Source organism: Lissotriton vulgaris, chromosome 4_1, assembly GCF_964263255.1.
Source record: "Lissotriton vulgaris chromosome 4_1, aLisVul1.2, whole genome shotgun sequence".
Lineage (NCBI taxonomy): Eukaryota > Metazoa > Chordata > Amphibia > Caudata > Salamandridae > Lissotriton > Lissotriton vulgaris.
Genome location: NC_141691.1, coordinates 694213148 through 694231117, shown reverse-complemented (window position 1 = coordinate 694231117; position 17970 = coordinate 694213148). Strand labels below are relative to the sequence as shown.

The 17970-nt window shown below is 44.8% G+C and overlaps 1 protein-coding gene across 1 annotated transcript in view; it reads left to right on the top strand.

Moving 5' to 3' along the window:
* Window positions 1-17970, top strand: part of ABCA13 (ATP binding cassette subfamily A member 13) — a 2590787-nt gene that overhangs the window by 1974785 nt on the left and 598032 nt on the right. The window contains exon 40 of the mRNA XM_086964984.1: window positions 13331-13446. Within this exon, the coding sequence (XP_086821110.1) occupies window positions 13331-13446 (116 nt within the window). The remainder of the gene's footprint in view (window positions 1-13330; window positions 13447-17970) is intronic.

Below are 17970 nucleotides of genomic sequence, written 5' to 3'. Positions count from 1 at the left end.
CAACCTGCAATGGTCACCTGAATCAATATAGTCCACCCCTGTACACAAAGTTTACCATATCATTCGCACAAGTCCCATTCACACAAAGTTCTATGTCTTAGGTGGGATTGCCGATTATGTCTCACGACAAATCCTCAAACGTGGTCAGAAAATCACAGTAAATTGGTGTCTTGTATATCACTTAATATATCCCTGGATCTTAGTTTGGCCACTTTGGAGCCTGAAACTCAAACCACAAACCTTGGGCCACATCCGGCCCGAAACCACATTCTTCAGATTTTCACATAAACTCCAACAAACATCATGAAATCAACACAATCCCACAATCTGACACATAACGCATCCCTATTGATACTCACTTCTCCATTTACTGTTGTTCTCACTGCATCATCAATCTCCGTCGGTCTCCGTCAAAGTCTATAGTTTTCCACTCTTGATCATTGGGTTCTATTTTGGGACTCGAAGGGTTTAAGTCTTTTCCAGAGGTTTCTAGATTCTCTCCCCGCTTCATGGGAAAACCATCCTCTGCTACCAACTAATGGAGCTGGGTTCACATTCTAGATCTGCTCTTGAACCCCTGGTCAATGGCTGTTTTTATCAGCATGAAAACATGGAGGGGAGAGACATCGTTAGTCATTCAATCATTACAGTTCCAATGAACTATGACTCAGAATAATCACAGCCTTCTGATTACGTTTAGTTCGTTTATTACAAAGCTAAGAACAGTGGGATATAAAAGCACCTCAAGGTGAGGGTGTAGAAATACATTGGAACTAATACAAAGCCAAACCTACGGATGAAGTTAAGGCGGTGAAGCATGCACAGAATAATCAGTTCAAGGACCAGAACACAGAAAGTAACTGCGCAGACATCAAGATTCTCCTTCATTGAAGGCTTGTATGTATAAAACATTAGTCTGTCCCTACACTACAACTAGCATGACATCCCTACCTAGCATTTCTTAAGGCATAAAGGTGTCAGCTTGTGAACTCTTCCCAAGAAGTCTCTTCAAATCAGATGGGTCAAATAGCACAAAGCTACAGAGCTCATTCTAAGATGCTCTTTCTCTCAAGTCAAGGCAGATGTACCCAGATACTGTCCCTAACATAAATACTTCTCTTTTGCGGGTAGCATCCCAAGATGCATTGCAGCATCACACCATCCAGTCAAGCAACCTCCTTGTAGTTGATTTTCCACATGGCAGCGATGCTGTCAGACCTTGGCAAGATGACCTTGATTCCCAGGCTTACTCCGATGAGATAGTATGACAGTTCTTTATTATCAGTATCAACGTTCAATGTATTCTATCCTCCAAAGCCTAACTCCTAAAACAAAGACATTATTCTAGTTTACAAGGGTGAATTCTCCACCTGCAACAGAAATGTGAGAAAGGACAAATCCAACATGCACATGAAATTCACTGGTGAGACTAATGCAAGAGCTTCCGGGGTAAAAATACAATTCAGGCCTAGAGAAATCAGCCAACATAAGAAACAGCATACGGCCTCATGAAATTACACATATAAAACAAACATAATTTTCTAAGTGTCTCTAAATTAACACATTACATAAGGACATCAATTGTCTGAGTTCACAGCGACTTGTATGAATTCTGCTTGTTAAAGTTTTCAGCTAAACACACGTAGCTGCAATGTTAATTTCATCATGTTTACCTAGAAAATATCCCTAACATGCCAATTATTTTGTTATAACGGTTCACGTTCTAAGGATGCAAGTTAATGCAACAATGGAATATATGTAAGTGCAACCTACCCATGATTATAATGCACCCCTACAAATGGAAGAGTGAAATTTATACGGCTGAAAGTCATGAACGATTGTAAAATACTTCCAAGAACTAGCAGAAAATAAATATTAGACTACTCCCTGTATGCAGTACCCTGTGCAGCATAATCAACAATTTGAAATAGCACTTAATTATTCCAAAGACACATAGATCCATTCCTTCTGGAATTGAGAAGTATGACACAAACTGTGATAGATCTCAGTACATAAAATCTGATTAAGTCTCAGGATTACTGGGAAAAGCTGCCTATACATTAAAATTATCACAGTCAGGGGGGAGATCTCAACATGGTAAAATAAAGGAAAAAAGAAAGAAAGTTTTTTTTTAGTTGGAAAAAGTTTGTAAAAATATGTTTATGTTAAATATTAATGTAAATACATTTGTTATGTATATTGTTAGTCCTGGCATCCTTGGCATGGTTTCCCCCTATCTTTTTGGCTCTACCTCCTGTATTTTTGATGCTGTGCTGGATTTCGTTTTTGCTGGTTTAGATGCTTCGAACACTCTGCCACTGCTGATGTGTCAGAGTGTAAGTGCTCCCAGCTGTTCCCACGGTCCAGGGAGGAGAAGAACCTGAGGGGGATGCCCTGGAACCTACAGGGGAACAGGTGGCTGAACTGAGCGACCTGCCTGAGCTGACCCATTGGCAGCAAGAAGTTGGGCCCTCCAGGTAGGAATTTGGCAAGCAGCAGAAAGAGTGACCTTCTCTTGTTGGTATGCGGCAACAGGCTGCAGACCAGGCAGCAGGTGGAGCGTCCAGAGATAACTTCATCTACTGGGAAGATGACTTGTTATATAGTGAGCTTAAGTTTGCTGAGCCCGGTGCAGCCTGTGTGCTGGTGGTACCCGCGCACTTCAGGAACTTCCTAATGGGTCTGGCTCATGACGTGCCTCTCCCAGGACATCTGGGGCAAGACAAGACCCTAAACAGGCTTGTCACCCACTTCCACTGGCCCTAGATGAGAAGCACGTTGGTTCCTTTTGCAGATCTTGCCAAACATGTCAGGCCAGTGGCAAGACTGGAGTGAAGTGTAAGGCACCCCTCCAACCCTTTCCTGTGGTGAGCACCCCTTTCAAGTGGGTGGGCATCGACATTGTGGGGCCCCTGGACCCCAAGACAGCCTTAGGCAACAGGTTCATCCTGGTCTTGGTGGACCATGCCACCCGGTACCCGGAAGCAGTCCCTCTCAGGACAATCCCAGCACCCGTGGTAGGCCGTGCATTGATGGGGATCTTTTCCCGTGTGGGGTTCCTCAGAGAGGTGGTCTCCGACCGGGGAACCAACTTCATCTCTAGGTACATGAAGTCTCTGTGGGAGGAGTGTGGGGTAACTTATAAGTTCACCACTCCTAATCACCCTCAAGGAAATGGGTTGGTGGAAAAGTTCAACCGCATCATGAAAGGTATGATTAGGGGCCTAGCGGAGCCCATGAGACGGAAGTGGGACGTCTTGTTACCATGCCTGTTGTTTGCCTACAGGGAGGTGCCTCAGAAGTCCTTAGGTTTCAGTCCCTTTGAACTCCTGTATGGCCACACTGTTAGAGGACCTCTTGCACTGGTAAAGGAGGGGTGGGAGAAATCCCGTGGGAAAACCCCCCACGATGTGTTCAGCTATGTGCTGGCCATCCGCAACCAGACACAATGCTTCAGGAATCTCGCTCAGGAGAACCTGGAAGCTAGCCAGGAAGAAATGAGAAGATGGTACGACCAGAATACCACTCTGGTCGAATTTCAACCTGGGCAGAAAGTGTGGGTGATGGCGCCAGTGGAGCCTTGTGCGCTCCAAGACAAGTGGACTGGGCCATATGAGGTGGTGGAGCGCAAGAGTGAAGTAACCTACCTGGTTAACTTGAAGACTCCCAGGCAACCCCTGAGAGTCTTGCATGTGAACCGCCTCAAACCACACTTTGAAAGGTCTGAAGTGACAATGCTCATGGCTACAGATGCTGGAGGGGAAGAGGATAGTGATCCTCTCCCTGACCTCCTGGCAGCTAAGGAGCAAGACGGGTCAGTGGATGGTTTGGTCCTCTCGCCCCCCCTGACCCTCAGAACAGCAGAGGGACTGTCGCCAGGTGTTGGGTCAGTTTTCTTCCCTGTCCTCCCTGACCCCAGGTGTCACCAATTGGTGCGTCCATGATGTGGACACTGGAGATAGTCTACCTGTGAAACAGAAATTTTACAGGGTAGCTGACAAGGTCAGGGCCAGCATCAAGGAAGAGGTTTCCAAGATGTTGGTGCTAGGGGTAATTGAGCCCTCCAGCAGCCACTGGGCTAGCCCTGTGGTCTTAGTCCCAAAAGCTGCTGTGCCCGGTGCCACTCCAGAACTCAGGTTTTGTGTGGACTACCGTGGGCTCAATGCGGACACCAAGACTGACGCACACCTCATCCCCAGGGCTGATGAGCTCGTGGATCGGTTGGGAGCTGCCAGGTACCTCAGTACGTTTGATTTAACTTCTGGGTACTGGCTGATTGCCTTAACTGATGGGGTCAAAGAGAGGTCTGCATTCTCAACGTCAGAGGGGCACTTCCAGTTCGGAGTCATGCCTTTTGGGATGACTCCCAGAAACTGATTAACCAGGTACTGATCGGGCTGGAGGAATTCAGCTCCACATACCTGGACAACATTGCTGTGTTCAGCTCCACGTGGGAGGAACATTTGCAACACCTCTGTGAAGTGTTGAAGGCTCTGCAAAGGGCAGGCCTCACTAGCAAGGCAAGCAAGTGCCATATAGGGCAGGGATCTGTGGTGTACTTGGGACACCAGGTAGGGAGAGGCCAGGTGGCGCCCGTACAGGCAAAGATTGATACCATTCTGGCTTGGGAGCCCCCCAAGACCCAGACAGAGGTGAGAGCCTTTTTAGGTCTCACCGGGTATTACAGACGGTTTTTCAATGGATATGGCACCATCGTTGCCCCCTTGACAGAGCTGACTTCCAAGAAGCAGCCCAGAAAAGTGAATTGGACTGAAGCCTGCCAGACTGCTTTTGATGCCCTGAAGATGGCCATGTGCACAGCACCGGTGCTCAAGGCACCTGACTTCTCCAGTGAGTTCATAGTGCAGACAGACGCTTCAGAGCATGGCGTGGGAGCAGTACTCTCACAGATCACTGAGGAGGGCTGGGATCAGCCTGTAGCTTTCATTAGAAGGAGGCTACTCCCAAGGGAACAGAGGTGGAGTGCAATTGAAAGGGAAGCTTTTGCTGTGGTCTGGGCTCTGAAGAAGCTGAGGCCCTACCTGTTTGGGACTCACTTCCGTGTTAAGACAGACCACAGGCCCCTCAGATGGTTAATGCAGATGAGGGATGAGAACCCAAAACTGTTGAGGTGGTCCATCTCCCTACAGGGAATGGACTTCACGGTGGAACACCGCCCTGGCACAGAACACGCCAATGCTGATGGTCTGTCCAGGTTTTTCCACCTTAGTGAAGAGAACTCCCAAGAGTGTGGGCAGTTCTCCCCACTTTCAGCTGGAGGGGACACATGTTAGACCTGGCATCCTTGGCATGGTTTCCCCCTATCGTTTTGCCTCTACCTCCTGTATTTTTGATGCTGTGCTGGATTTAGCTTTTGCTGGTTTAGATGCTTTGGACACTCTGCCACTGCTGATCAGTGTCAGAGTGTAAGTGCTCCCTGTGTAAATTGTTATTGTGATTAGATATACATGATGGTGATGTCTACTAGTGGGCCTGCAGCACTAATTGTGGCTCCCATGTGAGTAGCCCTAAAATGGTGTCTAGGGCCTGCCACCGCAGTGCCTGTGTGCAGTCTGTGAACTGCCATGTCCTCCTGGTCAGTGTCCCCATTGACCAAGTCTAACCCTTCCCTTTCTGTGCACACTGGTCACCGCTATGGAAGGTCCAAGGTACCCCCTTGGGCAGGGTGCCGTGTATGTTATGTTATGTTATGTTATGTTATGTTATGTTATGTTATGTTATTGTTATTTACTGTGCGCACAGCTACTCCAGCTAAGGAGCGTCCTGGCGCATTGACAAGGTAGAACATAACATAACAGGAACTAAACAGAAAACTTGAGGGGGCTGACTAAAACAAAAAGGTTTTTATGGCTTTCTGGAAAGCCGTGAGGTCCTCCAGCAGGCGAATTTCTACTGGGAGAGAGTTCCAAGTTGTTGCAGCTTTGACGCTGAAGGAACGTCCCCCCACACGGAAAAGCCTGTATCTAGGAACCACAGCATAGGCCTGGCCTTGGGAACGGAGGGTGCGCGTAGGGACATAGAGAGAAAGAAAGCTGGACATAATTTCAGGGCCTATACCTCTCAAAATCTTAAAGGTCAAACAAAGGACCTTGAAGAGGATACGCTTCCTCACTGGAAGCCAGTGCAAGGAGCGAAGGACACTTGACACCGAGCAAAATCTGGGCAGGCCGACAATCACTCTGGCCACAGCATTTTGTACCCGTTGCAAGCGGGTAAGCTCAGCCTGATTGGCCCCGACCAGGAGAGAGCTAGCGTAATCCAGGCGAGAGATGACAGTGGCCTGGATTACCAGCTGCCTGGTTGGGGCATCAAAGTATTTGAGGACAGGTCGTAAGCCTCTCAGCAGGCCAAAACAACAGGCCGCTGTTTTTTTGGTGTGTCCTACGAAGGTAAGACCAGCATCCAGCCAGACTCCCAGATTTTTCAGCTCCGACACCGGAGTCGGAGTTGGTCCCAACTCTGGCGGCCACCATTGGTCACCCCATAGTTCCACTCCCCTTCCGACAATCATAACCTCTGTCTTAGTGGCATTGAGCTGGAGACAGTTCCCCGTCAACCAGCTGGCCACCGCCTTCAGTCCATCCTGAAACCTGGGGGCATCTTGTTCCGCATCCCCGCTGAGAGTAACCGCTAGCTGTGTGTCGTCGGCATATGAGACCATGTGAAAGGTAGAGCATGTACTTGTGCAGGTGACATGCTCTAGTAGTGAATTACAGCCATTTTCGTTTTTTCTATTTTTTCTATTTTTCTATTTCTATTTCAGGGTTTGGTGAAGCGCAACAGCTACCCCGGCAAAGGGGTGTCCCGGCGCTAAGAGCAGACGTGCAAACTGAGGCCAGAGGGAGAGAGGGAAAGGGGGAAGACTAGGGAGCGGGGAAGAGGTGAGTCTTAATTGCTCTGCGGAAGGCAGGGAGGGAGTCGATAGAACGAATGCTGAGGGGAAGGTCGTTCCACAGTGTGGCGGCTAGGACCCTAAATGAGCGGCCTCCGATTCGGCAGAGTCGAATCCTTGGGATTGTCAGGAGGAGTTGGTTGGAAGAGCGTAAGGCACGGCCAGGAACGTAAGGTTGGGCAAGGCTGCGAAGTAGAGGGGGATTTCCTTGTTTCACGATCTTAAAGATCGTGACTAAGGCCTTAAATTTAATTCGGCGATCCACGGGCAGCCAGTGGAGCTTACGGATGGTAGCTCTGGCTGAACATCTGCGTGGGAGGTGCCACAAGGCTATCTGGCTCCATAGACTATCATGGGGGATGCTGGCTACAGTGGCTACAGTGGCTACAAACATATATTCCCATAGGAGCAAGATAGGACAGAAAAGTCTGGTATCCCTGAACTCAGAATTTAATAACACATCTTTTAGGAAAGGTGGTTTTTAGAAAGTTGCTGTTCTCTTGTCTGACCTTTCTGTGTGCCTGGGCCTGTTTGTGAATTGACTGTCTGGTTTGAGAGTGACAGGGGCTGGGATTACCCAGGAGGCTGGCTGAGTCTCTGCATGACTGCATTTGCAACTTGAGTGATGGGAGGAGATAGCACCTGGGCCTGAATAGGGCTGTGCCTGCCTTCCACAATGCTGGCTCCACCTCCTGAAGGGCGGCTGACGACCCTGCCCCTCACTCTGAAAGGAAAGGAGAAGCCAGGAAAACAAAGTGCTCAAGGAACACCAAGAGCTAATTCAGACCGGGCTCAGAGCCCTCCTGCACAAAGGGAACAAATACCTTTAGGGGTATAAGGACAGGACTCCTGACCACAGAAAATTAGATCATCCTGGAATCAAGAAGGAACCTCTGCAAAGGAGAAAGCTGAAACTGAAGAAGGAAGACTTTCCTGCTGTTGCTCTGCTGGACTGACCCGCTGTTGCTTTGCTGCCAAGGAGAGGGGAAGGACTTTGCTTTGTGTCCCCTTGCTTGAAGGAATCTCCAAGGGCCTGAGAGAAAGCTGGCTCCCTGTTCTGAAGTCCCAGAAACAAAAGGACTTCGCCCCCAGCTCCCCTGAACTCTACTGAGAGAGTTCTGTCCTTCCTGGAGTGTGTGGCCCATGTGTGTTCCTATAGAAGTTGTACCTGTGTTGGGAAGCTGGAAATCAAGCTTTTAAAGACTTTATGCAAGTTTTGTCGCATCGCTCAATTGCGGAGCGCTTCCCCGACAGTGCGAGGAAATTCCCGCCGCTACGAAGGTCGAGATCATTGCAGCGCCTGTTGCCGCTGCCAGAGCCTTCGTTTGTGGGATGCACCAGACCGGTGCAGGAAGATTACCATCACTGCGAGTGTCGTCGCACAGTCTGTCATCACTGGGTGAGATCGCCGCACTGCTTGCTTGAGGACCGCATCACATCCCTGCGAAAGTCATCGCAGAAGCCATCGCATCGAGGAGCTGCGAGAGAGAGATCACCGCTGGTCCGCGCATTGTCACCCCGGAGATCGACGCAACTCCAAAGATCATCGCATCGTGCCTTTGCAAGAGAAATCTTCCTTCAGAACCTACCACCGGAATCCATACAAGTCCGCCTCCCTCCCCATACAGACAGGATTCATCGCAACATGCCCTGTTGTTGCATCACCTCCCCAGGGTCTCAGGAGGCACATCACTTGTTTTCTACTGCACCAGCTTTTGCCTTGGAACTTTGTCCCTTTTAAAAGGTACTGTTGGCTAAACATGGCGCAACTGTAAACTTTTCACGCAACTGTGGATTATTTTATCGCAACCTTAAGAACTCTTTTGCAACCATATTCTTGAACTGTGTATGTTGGATTTTTGGTCGTTTGGTCTAGTGTAGTTTAGATTAAATACCTTTATTTTTCTAAACTGTTGTGGAGCCAGTTTGTGGTGTTTTCACTGTGTTACTGTGAGTGTTGGTACAAATAATTTACACATTGCTTCTGGATACGCCTGACTGCTTGTGCCAAGCTACCAAGGGGGTGAGCAGAGGTTATCTAAAGGGTGTTTCCTCCTTACCCTGAGTAGGAACAAGGGTCCCTATTTGGACAGTGGTACCTACCTCTGCCAACTAGAGGCCCCCAGTTCTAACATATATTAACTGTAGGCCTACAGAACAAAAATACTATTGCACTAATTAGTACATTTTGAAATAAACTTTTAAACTTTTTTGAATTATAAATATATTACAATTAATTAAAGTTATTTTTCACAAGTTTAAATGAAAAAATAATTTCTTAACTGAAGGGATTTTTTTTATCATGGATACATTTTAAAAATTGTGTCTAGTATTAATTAAAGGTAATGTCATTATATTTTAATAAAAGTTATTGTTACATTGATATTAAAATGGAAAAAAGTTATTAAAATATTTAATATTTTTGGCATTCAATTATAATTAATTATATCATTAACTATTTTAGATAGTGTCATTTAACATCCCCTATGTGGTTTACATTTAAGTTCCCACCTCCATCATGTTCTATTCTTTTCTACAGGAGAATGTTGCAGTCCAGTTGTTGGCCAAGTATAGTGCTAGGTTTGCTGCTTTTTAACTTTTTATTTTTAAGTAGAACCTTACTCTCCAAATTTGGGATCAACTCACTTTTGCAGTGGGTTGAGAGGATTTAAGTAACGTTCCCCTTGCAATTTGTGAGTACCCAAAAGCAGTAAAGTTAGTGAAAGATGTAGGATTAAAGGTACACCTATAAATTACTCACAAGTGTAACTTACCTTTGTGACAATGTTTATCCGATTCCTAAAATGCCCTACCTCTGTATGGAGGTTTGACATTTTCTGTATTTGGTAGCAACATCAAATCTCCCAGAATATAACTGTAAGAAAATGCTAATAACAGATTCCCATATAGTGTGCCCAATGTTGTTCCTAAGCCTCAGTCTAGTTATTGCAGCTCTAGAAAATAACTGACCAGAAACAGCTGTCGTCAGTAGTGTATTTACAGTGGAATGGCTTATGTGAAAAACTGAAAACAGCAGACTTCACTAAACCTTTGCTCGAACATTCAGGGGCATATTTACGAGTCCCTTGCACCGTCTGGGCGTCACCTTTTGTGATACTCAGGCAGCCCAAATAACAAAGTCATATCTTTGAGGCCATGCAAAGCTGATATGCGTGGCATTGAATGGCCTCATAGCTATGGAGTAAGGCATGGCAGCGGCAAAATTGCTGTGTTACCTTACTCCACGGTCGGGAGGTGCTACATAGGCGTTGCTGTGGGTTTTTCCACGCAACGCCCAAAGATTTTAACGCTGCCCCAGAGTTACAAGAGCATGTGAACCTAAAGAAGCTCCAAATCCTTATGCCTCCTGAGGTGAGGCGTAACGAGGAGAAATCAGTTGCTTCTCAAAATGAAGAGCAGTTCAGAAACCAGTCAGTATGCAATTTGCATATGCCAGTTTATGAACTGCCCTTATTGTGTCAGGTCCCTGGATCCGTATTTGTTTTTTTTCCTGTTTCCATGAGTCCTAAGTTCAGAGCTAGCCAAGGTAATGTCTAGAATATCACAAAAAAAGGGGGATTGATACCCAGTGCTTAATTTGAGCCAGTGCTTTCCGGTGCTCTGCGCAGACACTTAATTGCCAACACCGGCACTTATGACCGTCTGCCACACAGTGGCGCGGTCAGTGGCTTTAGAGATCAGCACAACAGCTGTTGTTTTTAATTAAATATACAATAAAAATTACTAATACCTACCACCCATGCCACCTTTAGAATTTTGGGGGCCTGGAATTGTAACACTTTTAAGAGTGTGATCTTTAGTAGTGCATTGGTGCGTTCACTGACAGCTCTGGGATGGGCAACAGGGGGTGCAAGCTGCAGTGGCCTCCTGACGAGGGCCCTGGTAGGGGCACTAAGGGCAATATGTATGAAAGGTACATTTTGCGATTTTCAAATAGCGTTTTTTAGAGAATCGCTATTTGAGAATCGCAAAATGCTATGTGTGTAGGATTTGCAAATAATTTTGCGAATCCTACATATTCCTTAATTGCGTATCACAAATTGCAATATGCAATTAAGGAATACCTCCCCATTCATTCCTTTTGGCCTAGAGGCCCTTAGGAATGAATGGGAAGACATTCTCAATTTGTGATTCTCAATTAGAGAATCGCAAATTAAGAATGCAATTTCAAGGGTGCCAGGGTGTCAAAAGGACACCCTGTTGCACCCCTGAAATGTGCATGAGTGCCCATGTTGCACACATACATCCCCTGAGGGCATGTATGTGTGCCACCTGGCACTTTGAAAAATGCAAAAAAGTGCATTTTTAAAAGAAATCGCAAATTACCGCCAACTTGAAGTTGGTGGTAATTTGCGATCCCTTATAGCCAAATTGCAATTTTTCTGGGCCTCATACATTGCATTTAAGGAATCGCAATTTGTGATTCCCTAAATGCAATCGCAAAATAGGGCATCACAAATTTGCGATTTCTTATTTTGCGAGGCTGTTTTGCTTACATACATACCACTTACCTATTTTGCGATCGCAAATGCCGAAATTCTGCGAATTTCGGCGTTTGCTATCGCAAAACTGCCTTCATACATATGGCCCTTATTGTTTTACAGATTGAGCACTGTTATTGACGTCCATGAATTTTTTCGTTTTGCTCATGCTTAATTTCATTTCACCTACGTGCATCTCCTGCAGCTAGTCATTCCTTTATCTGAAGTCTGTTCCTTTTTGAACTGCGCATGTGCGTGTTTATTCTTGATTTCTTATTTATAACCGGGAAGTAGCTACTATAACAGAGTGACCACCACCCACATTTGCTTAATATGACCTTTTCTGCTGCTCTGGGTATGATACGCCGAAACAGATAAACCACTAATCAGACCCTCCAGGATTTCGCAATTTCGCAGTTTGCCGGAAATCGGCACTTTTGTAAAAATGCCGCAATTTTTACAAAAGTGCCTGCAAAATTGAAGGAATGCAGGGAAAAACAAACAGCACAAAACATGAAGAAAACTAAACTAAATACCATCAATGGTAACTTGGACAACAAGTTGCTATTTACTAGGATACCCCGGGGGTGTCCGTGCACCTGCTTGAAGAAAGATTGCGAGACTCCGCACAAGGAGTTGGATAATACTCTCTTAAATTTCAGACACGCGAAACTGCGCGAGTAACAAACAGCGCAGACTTTAACGCTTCTGCTGCTTTGAATGCACTCTCTGCTGTATCCCAGCAGCCGCTGCAGAGGCGAAGCAGGCACCGGTGAAGCAAGAAATGATCTGGCACAGTGCGATGGCTGATGTGAACCGAGCTACAGTCCAGCCCTCGTCTTTCCGATGCGCAATGCAGGAGCCATTATTTGGCACAGTCCTGTTTCTGATATAGAGATATAGAGTGACGCCTGTGGCCGGTCGCACAATGGTTTAAGTGCCGTGGGTCGTGGTCTGGGTCAATGTAGTGTCTAAACGGTGGTACAGTGTGATCTGAACAGTGGTTGTTTTTTACACCACACTGAAAAAATATTCACCTAGTACTGAAGAGTGTTTGATAAACAGAGAGAGAGAGCAGGAGACTGGCAAGGTGTCAGGTAATGTGCGCAGACAGTAGGTTCCTGGCAAGAGTTTCTTATTTGCATCACAGGCAGTGTGGGACTGGCCTGGTGGGCACGATGGCGCCCTGGCATCCTGGCACTGCCAGACTGGTTAGCTTGAAAGGAGCAGAGTGCGGGCCGTTTATTTTGGTCCCGCCATGGCCCACCCTTCAAGTGGGTGTCCCATTGGTGATACTCGGATGTCCCCATGCAACTATTCACTGGTATTGACACAAATCAGTATCTCTTAATATTTATAGACTGGGATTTGTACCAACAAATTATGGCTCCTTGAGCTTAGCTCAACAGTAAATCAACTTTTAAGAGTATCCACACTATTCCAACTTTTAATGTTTGCTGCACTGTATAACACACACACACAACATAGAAAAAATATTAAACTACCTCAAAGCATAATTTATACTGAAAGGGTATCCTTCCATACAAAACATATGCTTGACATCTCACATACTCACTTTCGCCATGGTGCAAGTGTATGTGTATTGGCGCAAGGCTGAAAATGAATGATTGTGAGTAAAATAAAGTGCAGCGAAAATGCAGCTAAATTTCCATATTTTCCATAAATTTCCACATTTGTGCTGCTAAATTTCCATATTTGTGCCGCTAAATTTGCCAATCCATGCCGCTATATCCTGGGGGGTCTGACTAATACAACTGTGCACTATGCCGCCCCCTAGCGTCGAGCAGAATGCCATGAAAGTTGAAGCAGTCTATTCAGAACTTTCGATTATACTTTTGTGTGAAACAAGAAAAATGTTTATCTTTAAATGTTGCTGTTTTCTTCTCTTTCCTAGCTGTTTTATCTGGTTCCCGTCGGCCTGTGTGTCTGCGTTATTGCAGCTTTCCAACTGACAGCGTTCACTTTTAGAGAAAACCTGGCAGCCACCGCTCTCCTGCTGACACTCTTTGGGTATGTGATTGGAAATGCTGCTTTGGAATTATGGTTTCTTCTCTGCACATAAAAATCTTTAAGGTTCGCTCGCACCTGCTGTCGTGTACATGGCTCTGCCTCCTCGCAGGCTATTATGTTTTCATTTGGGAAATTGAGAGAACAAGTTGCCTCACGTCGGCGGGGCCTATAAAGGGAGACGCTGTTTGCACCTAATGAGCCAGATTCTAGAAATATCTTTGGAAGATGCGCTTGCTGCTCCACTGTCTCGATCCTGTTTTTGTGTTTTCACTTGATAATGTGGTCTGCTTTGTTCCTGACCCACTCGCCGCCCCAAAGCTGCTGAGAACAAGGGTGGTTGTTATCACACAGTGCTGAAAATAAGAGGTCTTTCTCGCCTCCGCCATGTCTCTTTGTTACTAACGAAATAATGAGTTGAGGACGCGGGGTACCTGATCATCCCGGGGTGCCAAAACAACACGTTTCTAAATAATGCCTTCTCTGGCGTCACTTCGCCCTGCTCCACAGCCCTTAAACATTTATCTCCTGGCAGTTCTTGTTATTCCAAACGAAAAGTTCATAACAGATTTTCAGTTTTTTTTCCTCCTCAAGATGCACTCACTTCATTTATGCTTTGACAACTACTAAACCAGATGTGCTGAAGTGTTGTGTTGACAAAAGAGGGTTCAGAGTGTGCAGAGTGTCCCCTCCGCCACCTTCTTAAAGTGTGCTCAAAAGTTTGCTTTCTTTGAAACGGTGCTGAAGGTTTGAAAAATAATTGGTGGGGGGGGGGGGGGTCGGGGTCATGGTGGAACAGTTGGAGCCTATTTTTAATTTCTGTTGCAAAAAAAAGAGTACAGATAGAAAAAATATAAAAGGAAAGTTCGATATATGTCAACACAAAAGGGGAAATCAAAGCATGCCATGGATCGGGTGAGGAAGGGGTCTGAGTCAATATGTGGTGGTCTTTGAGATCAAGGTAGAGGCCAGGGATCAACTGAGGGTGGGAACAAATGTCCATAAACAGAGATAATTGTGATATAAAGACAGGATGGGGAAATGGCGAAATGTGTTGGCATCATAGAGCATGGAACATATGACACAAGAACGACAATAAGACATAAAGCTAACACTAAGCAAAAAAGGATTACATTTTCTGGAGGTGAAAATATCATCTAGGCCTTTTCCTTGGTTCACTGTTGACACCATTCCTGTTAGTGGCTATATCATTTTTAGTTGAATAGGTAAGGTTCAAAAAGCTGACAAGAGAGGACCATACTCTTCTTAGTATGATGAGTGAATGGCTGGAGTAAGACAGCTTGCCTTCAATTGTATACATTTGGCAGAAGAAGTACCACCAGTGGTGGTACAATTGATGGCTGCAATTATTCAATAGTGGTAATTTTCTATGTGTCAATTCTTGATAATAGATCTAATGACGAGGTTTCAGATTCAGTGAGGATAATTGGAGAAAAATTATCTAGAGATTTGAGGAGAAGTTCTGTCAGAGAAAGGGTGAATTGGGTGGATTTGGGAGCAACCATATGAACTGTTGAACTTAAAACCTCTTTCCAAAAATGTGGGAAGATTTTGACAGAAGAAAAAAAATTGTTTGATGGTGATGTTGGACTCTTTTCAGGTATAATCGAAAGAGAGTGGCCACATTTAGCTAGGGCAACTCAATCGCTATGACCTTCTTCTAAAGGACAACCTTCTGGTTTGTTTTAAGGACTCCTACCCACTGGGTTTTAATTCAGTAGCATGCTTCATCATTGAGTCCTCACCACAGATACCGCTGTCGTATCTGGGCATGTTCTACCCCGTTTATTCGGGGGAGTTTGTTGTGTAGTATTTTTTACGTCACCAAGCATTGAGGATCTTACTTAATTGAAATTGTCTTGTGTGCCCACAACACAAGTAATGCCCCTTTATTATCAGGGACCCCTAACAAGATTTAAAACAGAATGTTGATGCTAGGAGTTCCATTATGTGCTCTACATCAAAGGACCAGTCCAACACTGATATCTGTGGTGAGTACTCTATAATAAAGCATGTCACTGAGTTAAAACCAAGTGGGTGAGAGTCAAAATAAACCAAAGAGTTTTTCTTTGGAATCAGGTCATTAACAATTAATTTGCTCTCTCTTTTCATTACAGATGATTAGAGTAGAAGCTGATTGGATCCACTATGACGCTTCTACCTCCCCTTGTGTTTAAGATGGGCTCTTTACCGCACCAGCACCGGTTGCTGTTCATTAAGACACATTTTTTAAGTGACCAAAGTAAACAATGGAGAACAAAAAATAGCAATTGTGTGATAGAACAGAGTTGGGGCAACAAAGGGGTTGTGCCCCAATTTTTTCTGTGATATTGAAAATTGTGTTTCATCTCCTGAGGTTAGATGAGCTATTTGGATTAGCATGGCAACCTTGGATTGGTTTGAAGAGAATGGAAGACTATTGGTGTGGATGTGAAAGCAGGGTATTTCCTATGTGCTACAGTGGATAGGCTGGGGGTGTGAAACTAGTAGAATTAGATGCTTCAATGATCTTTTGAGCTATGGACCTTAGCATTCTTTCTTCAGTGTTATCTACATTGTAGCCAGCCTAAAAAGTTTGGATTGAGATTGGCATGTCACTCTCATAGAATTGACTGAAAGTGAGAATTCTGTTAGTCATCCATCTGTTCCAGAAAGCTCTTTGGAAGCTGATTGCGTGAAACAGATGAAGTAAGCCAATCTAAAAAAGGCATTCCAAATGTTTTAATGTACTTGCATACTGTTTATTTCCTATTTGATGACAGTATAATTACATTGAGGTTTGTGTTTCAGCAGTTAGTGAAGGCAAACACATTCATGCCATCAGGCAGTCAAGAGACACTCCGAGGGTTACCTACCGGGGAGTGTCAACGTTTTTGGGTTCGTCCTCCACTGGTTTACATTGGTAGGTTTTTATAGGAGATGAAGTCAGAGTTGTAGTGCTTGATTGGAATTTAGTGATTCTTTTCTTTACGTAGGAAAGCATTTAGGATGTATTGAGCGCACAGAAAAAGGCATGTGGCAAAACCTAGGGGAGTGTGGAGAGTATATAGGCAGTAATTGAAGTGACTATCACGTTAATAGTGTTGAGTGAGCCTCATGCTAACATTTTAAGAGGGATTTACCTAAAAGATTGACCTTTGAGGGGTGTCAATATATCTGGAAAAGGTATTCCTAGGTATGGCATGTATGCGCTGGATGATTTGAACTTGCAGTCTGGGCATTGATATTTTAAGCATAGGTTTTGTATGTTCTTTGCGTTGCTTTACACGACAAACAGAGGAATATGAGTGATGGTTTTATTAGATGTGCCACTGAGTTTAATAGGTCACTCATTAAAGTCAGGGCATCATTCACAGGGTCTTGAATGTAGAGGCTGTCCTGATATTTTCGGGACAAGAGGTTCCAGAGACAGGATATAGAGACGAGATGATAATGTGCAGTCTTTCCATGCATCTTGATGACGATCTAAGCTTGCCACTAACCTGGACTATTGTTTCAGGGTTTGCGTAGAGCAGTTTGAGAAAACTAAGGAATTTCTGGATTTAGGTCATGCCATTCTAGACCCTGAAAGAGAAAAGGTCCTCTCCAAGGCTTTCTCTGCGTGCTGGTCTGTTCTACTTCATGTTGTATTCTTATTAGATTCAGATGTAGGAATGAAGCCTCGTGTTAGAGACCAGGTGTCTGCTCTTGGCAAAAATGTCTGCTCTGAGTGGAGAAGTATCAGAAGTATTCAGAGGCCAGAATGTTTGATACAGTTTTACAATCAGAGTGTACCAACAAGTTTGGAAGGTCATTTTTCATTTCCTAGGGATTCTTATTTTGTTTGCGAACCAGAACAACAGTGGCTTCAGTCATTGAGTTGCTGCGTGTTTTCGCAGAGATGAAATGGTTGAATCGATGTAACATTAGTGCAGCCAGGACATCTTAAAGAATTTGATAACATTCTGATGGCTGTCCATCTGGGCAAACTGCCTTTTTCTTCCTCAGTGCATTGATGTCGCTGGCAATTTAGTTTTCTGGGATTTAGTTTTGGAGAGATTGTTAGGTTGTTGAGTTAATTCAAACGTTTTTTTGTTATGATGATGTCTTAATTTTGTATAGTTTTTTTAGACATTTAGGAACCCTTTTACACTTTACAGTCCCTGGACATTTCTAATTGAAGTATTTTTTTATCTTTCTGTTTTTATTTGAGACAGGTGGTTAGTAGCTTTGCTTCTCTATCGCCACCTGTGTGGTATTTGACCTTCATGCCAAAGAGCATAGCCTTCAGCATAAGTGCTTCCTTTATCGAAGTTCATCTTAAGGTGCATTACATTATTGTTTGTAAGTTGTGAGTTATCCTATATGAATTATTTCTGGCATTTTCTGGTGCGATTAGAAGGGGGTTGGAGGCATAGTGCGCTTCTTTTTTCTCCTCACAGTTATGCTAGTGATTTATCCTCCCAAAGTGGCCTAGTAAGGCCACCAGACCATTTCTGTCACTGTCATCCTTAGTAATAATGAAGA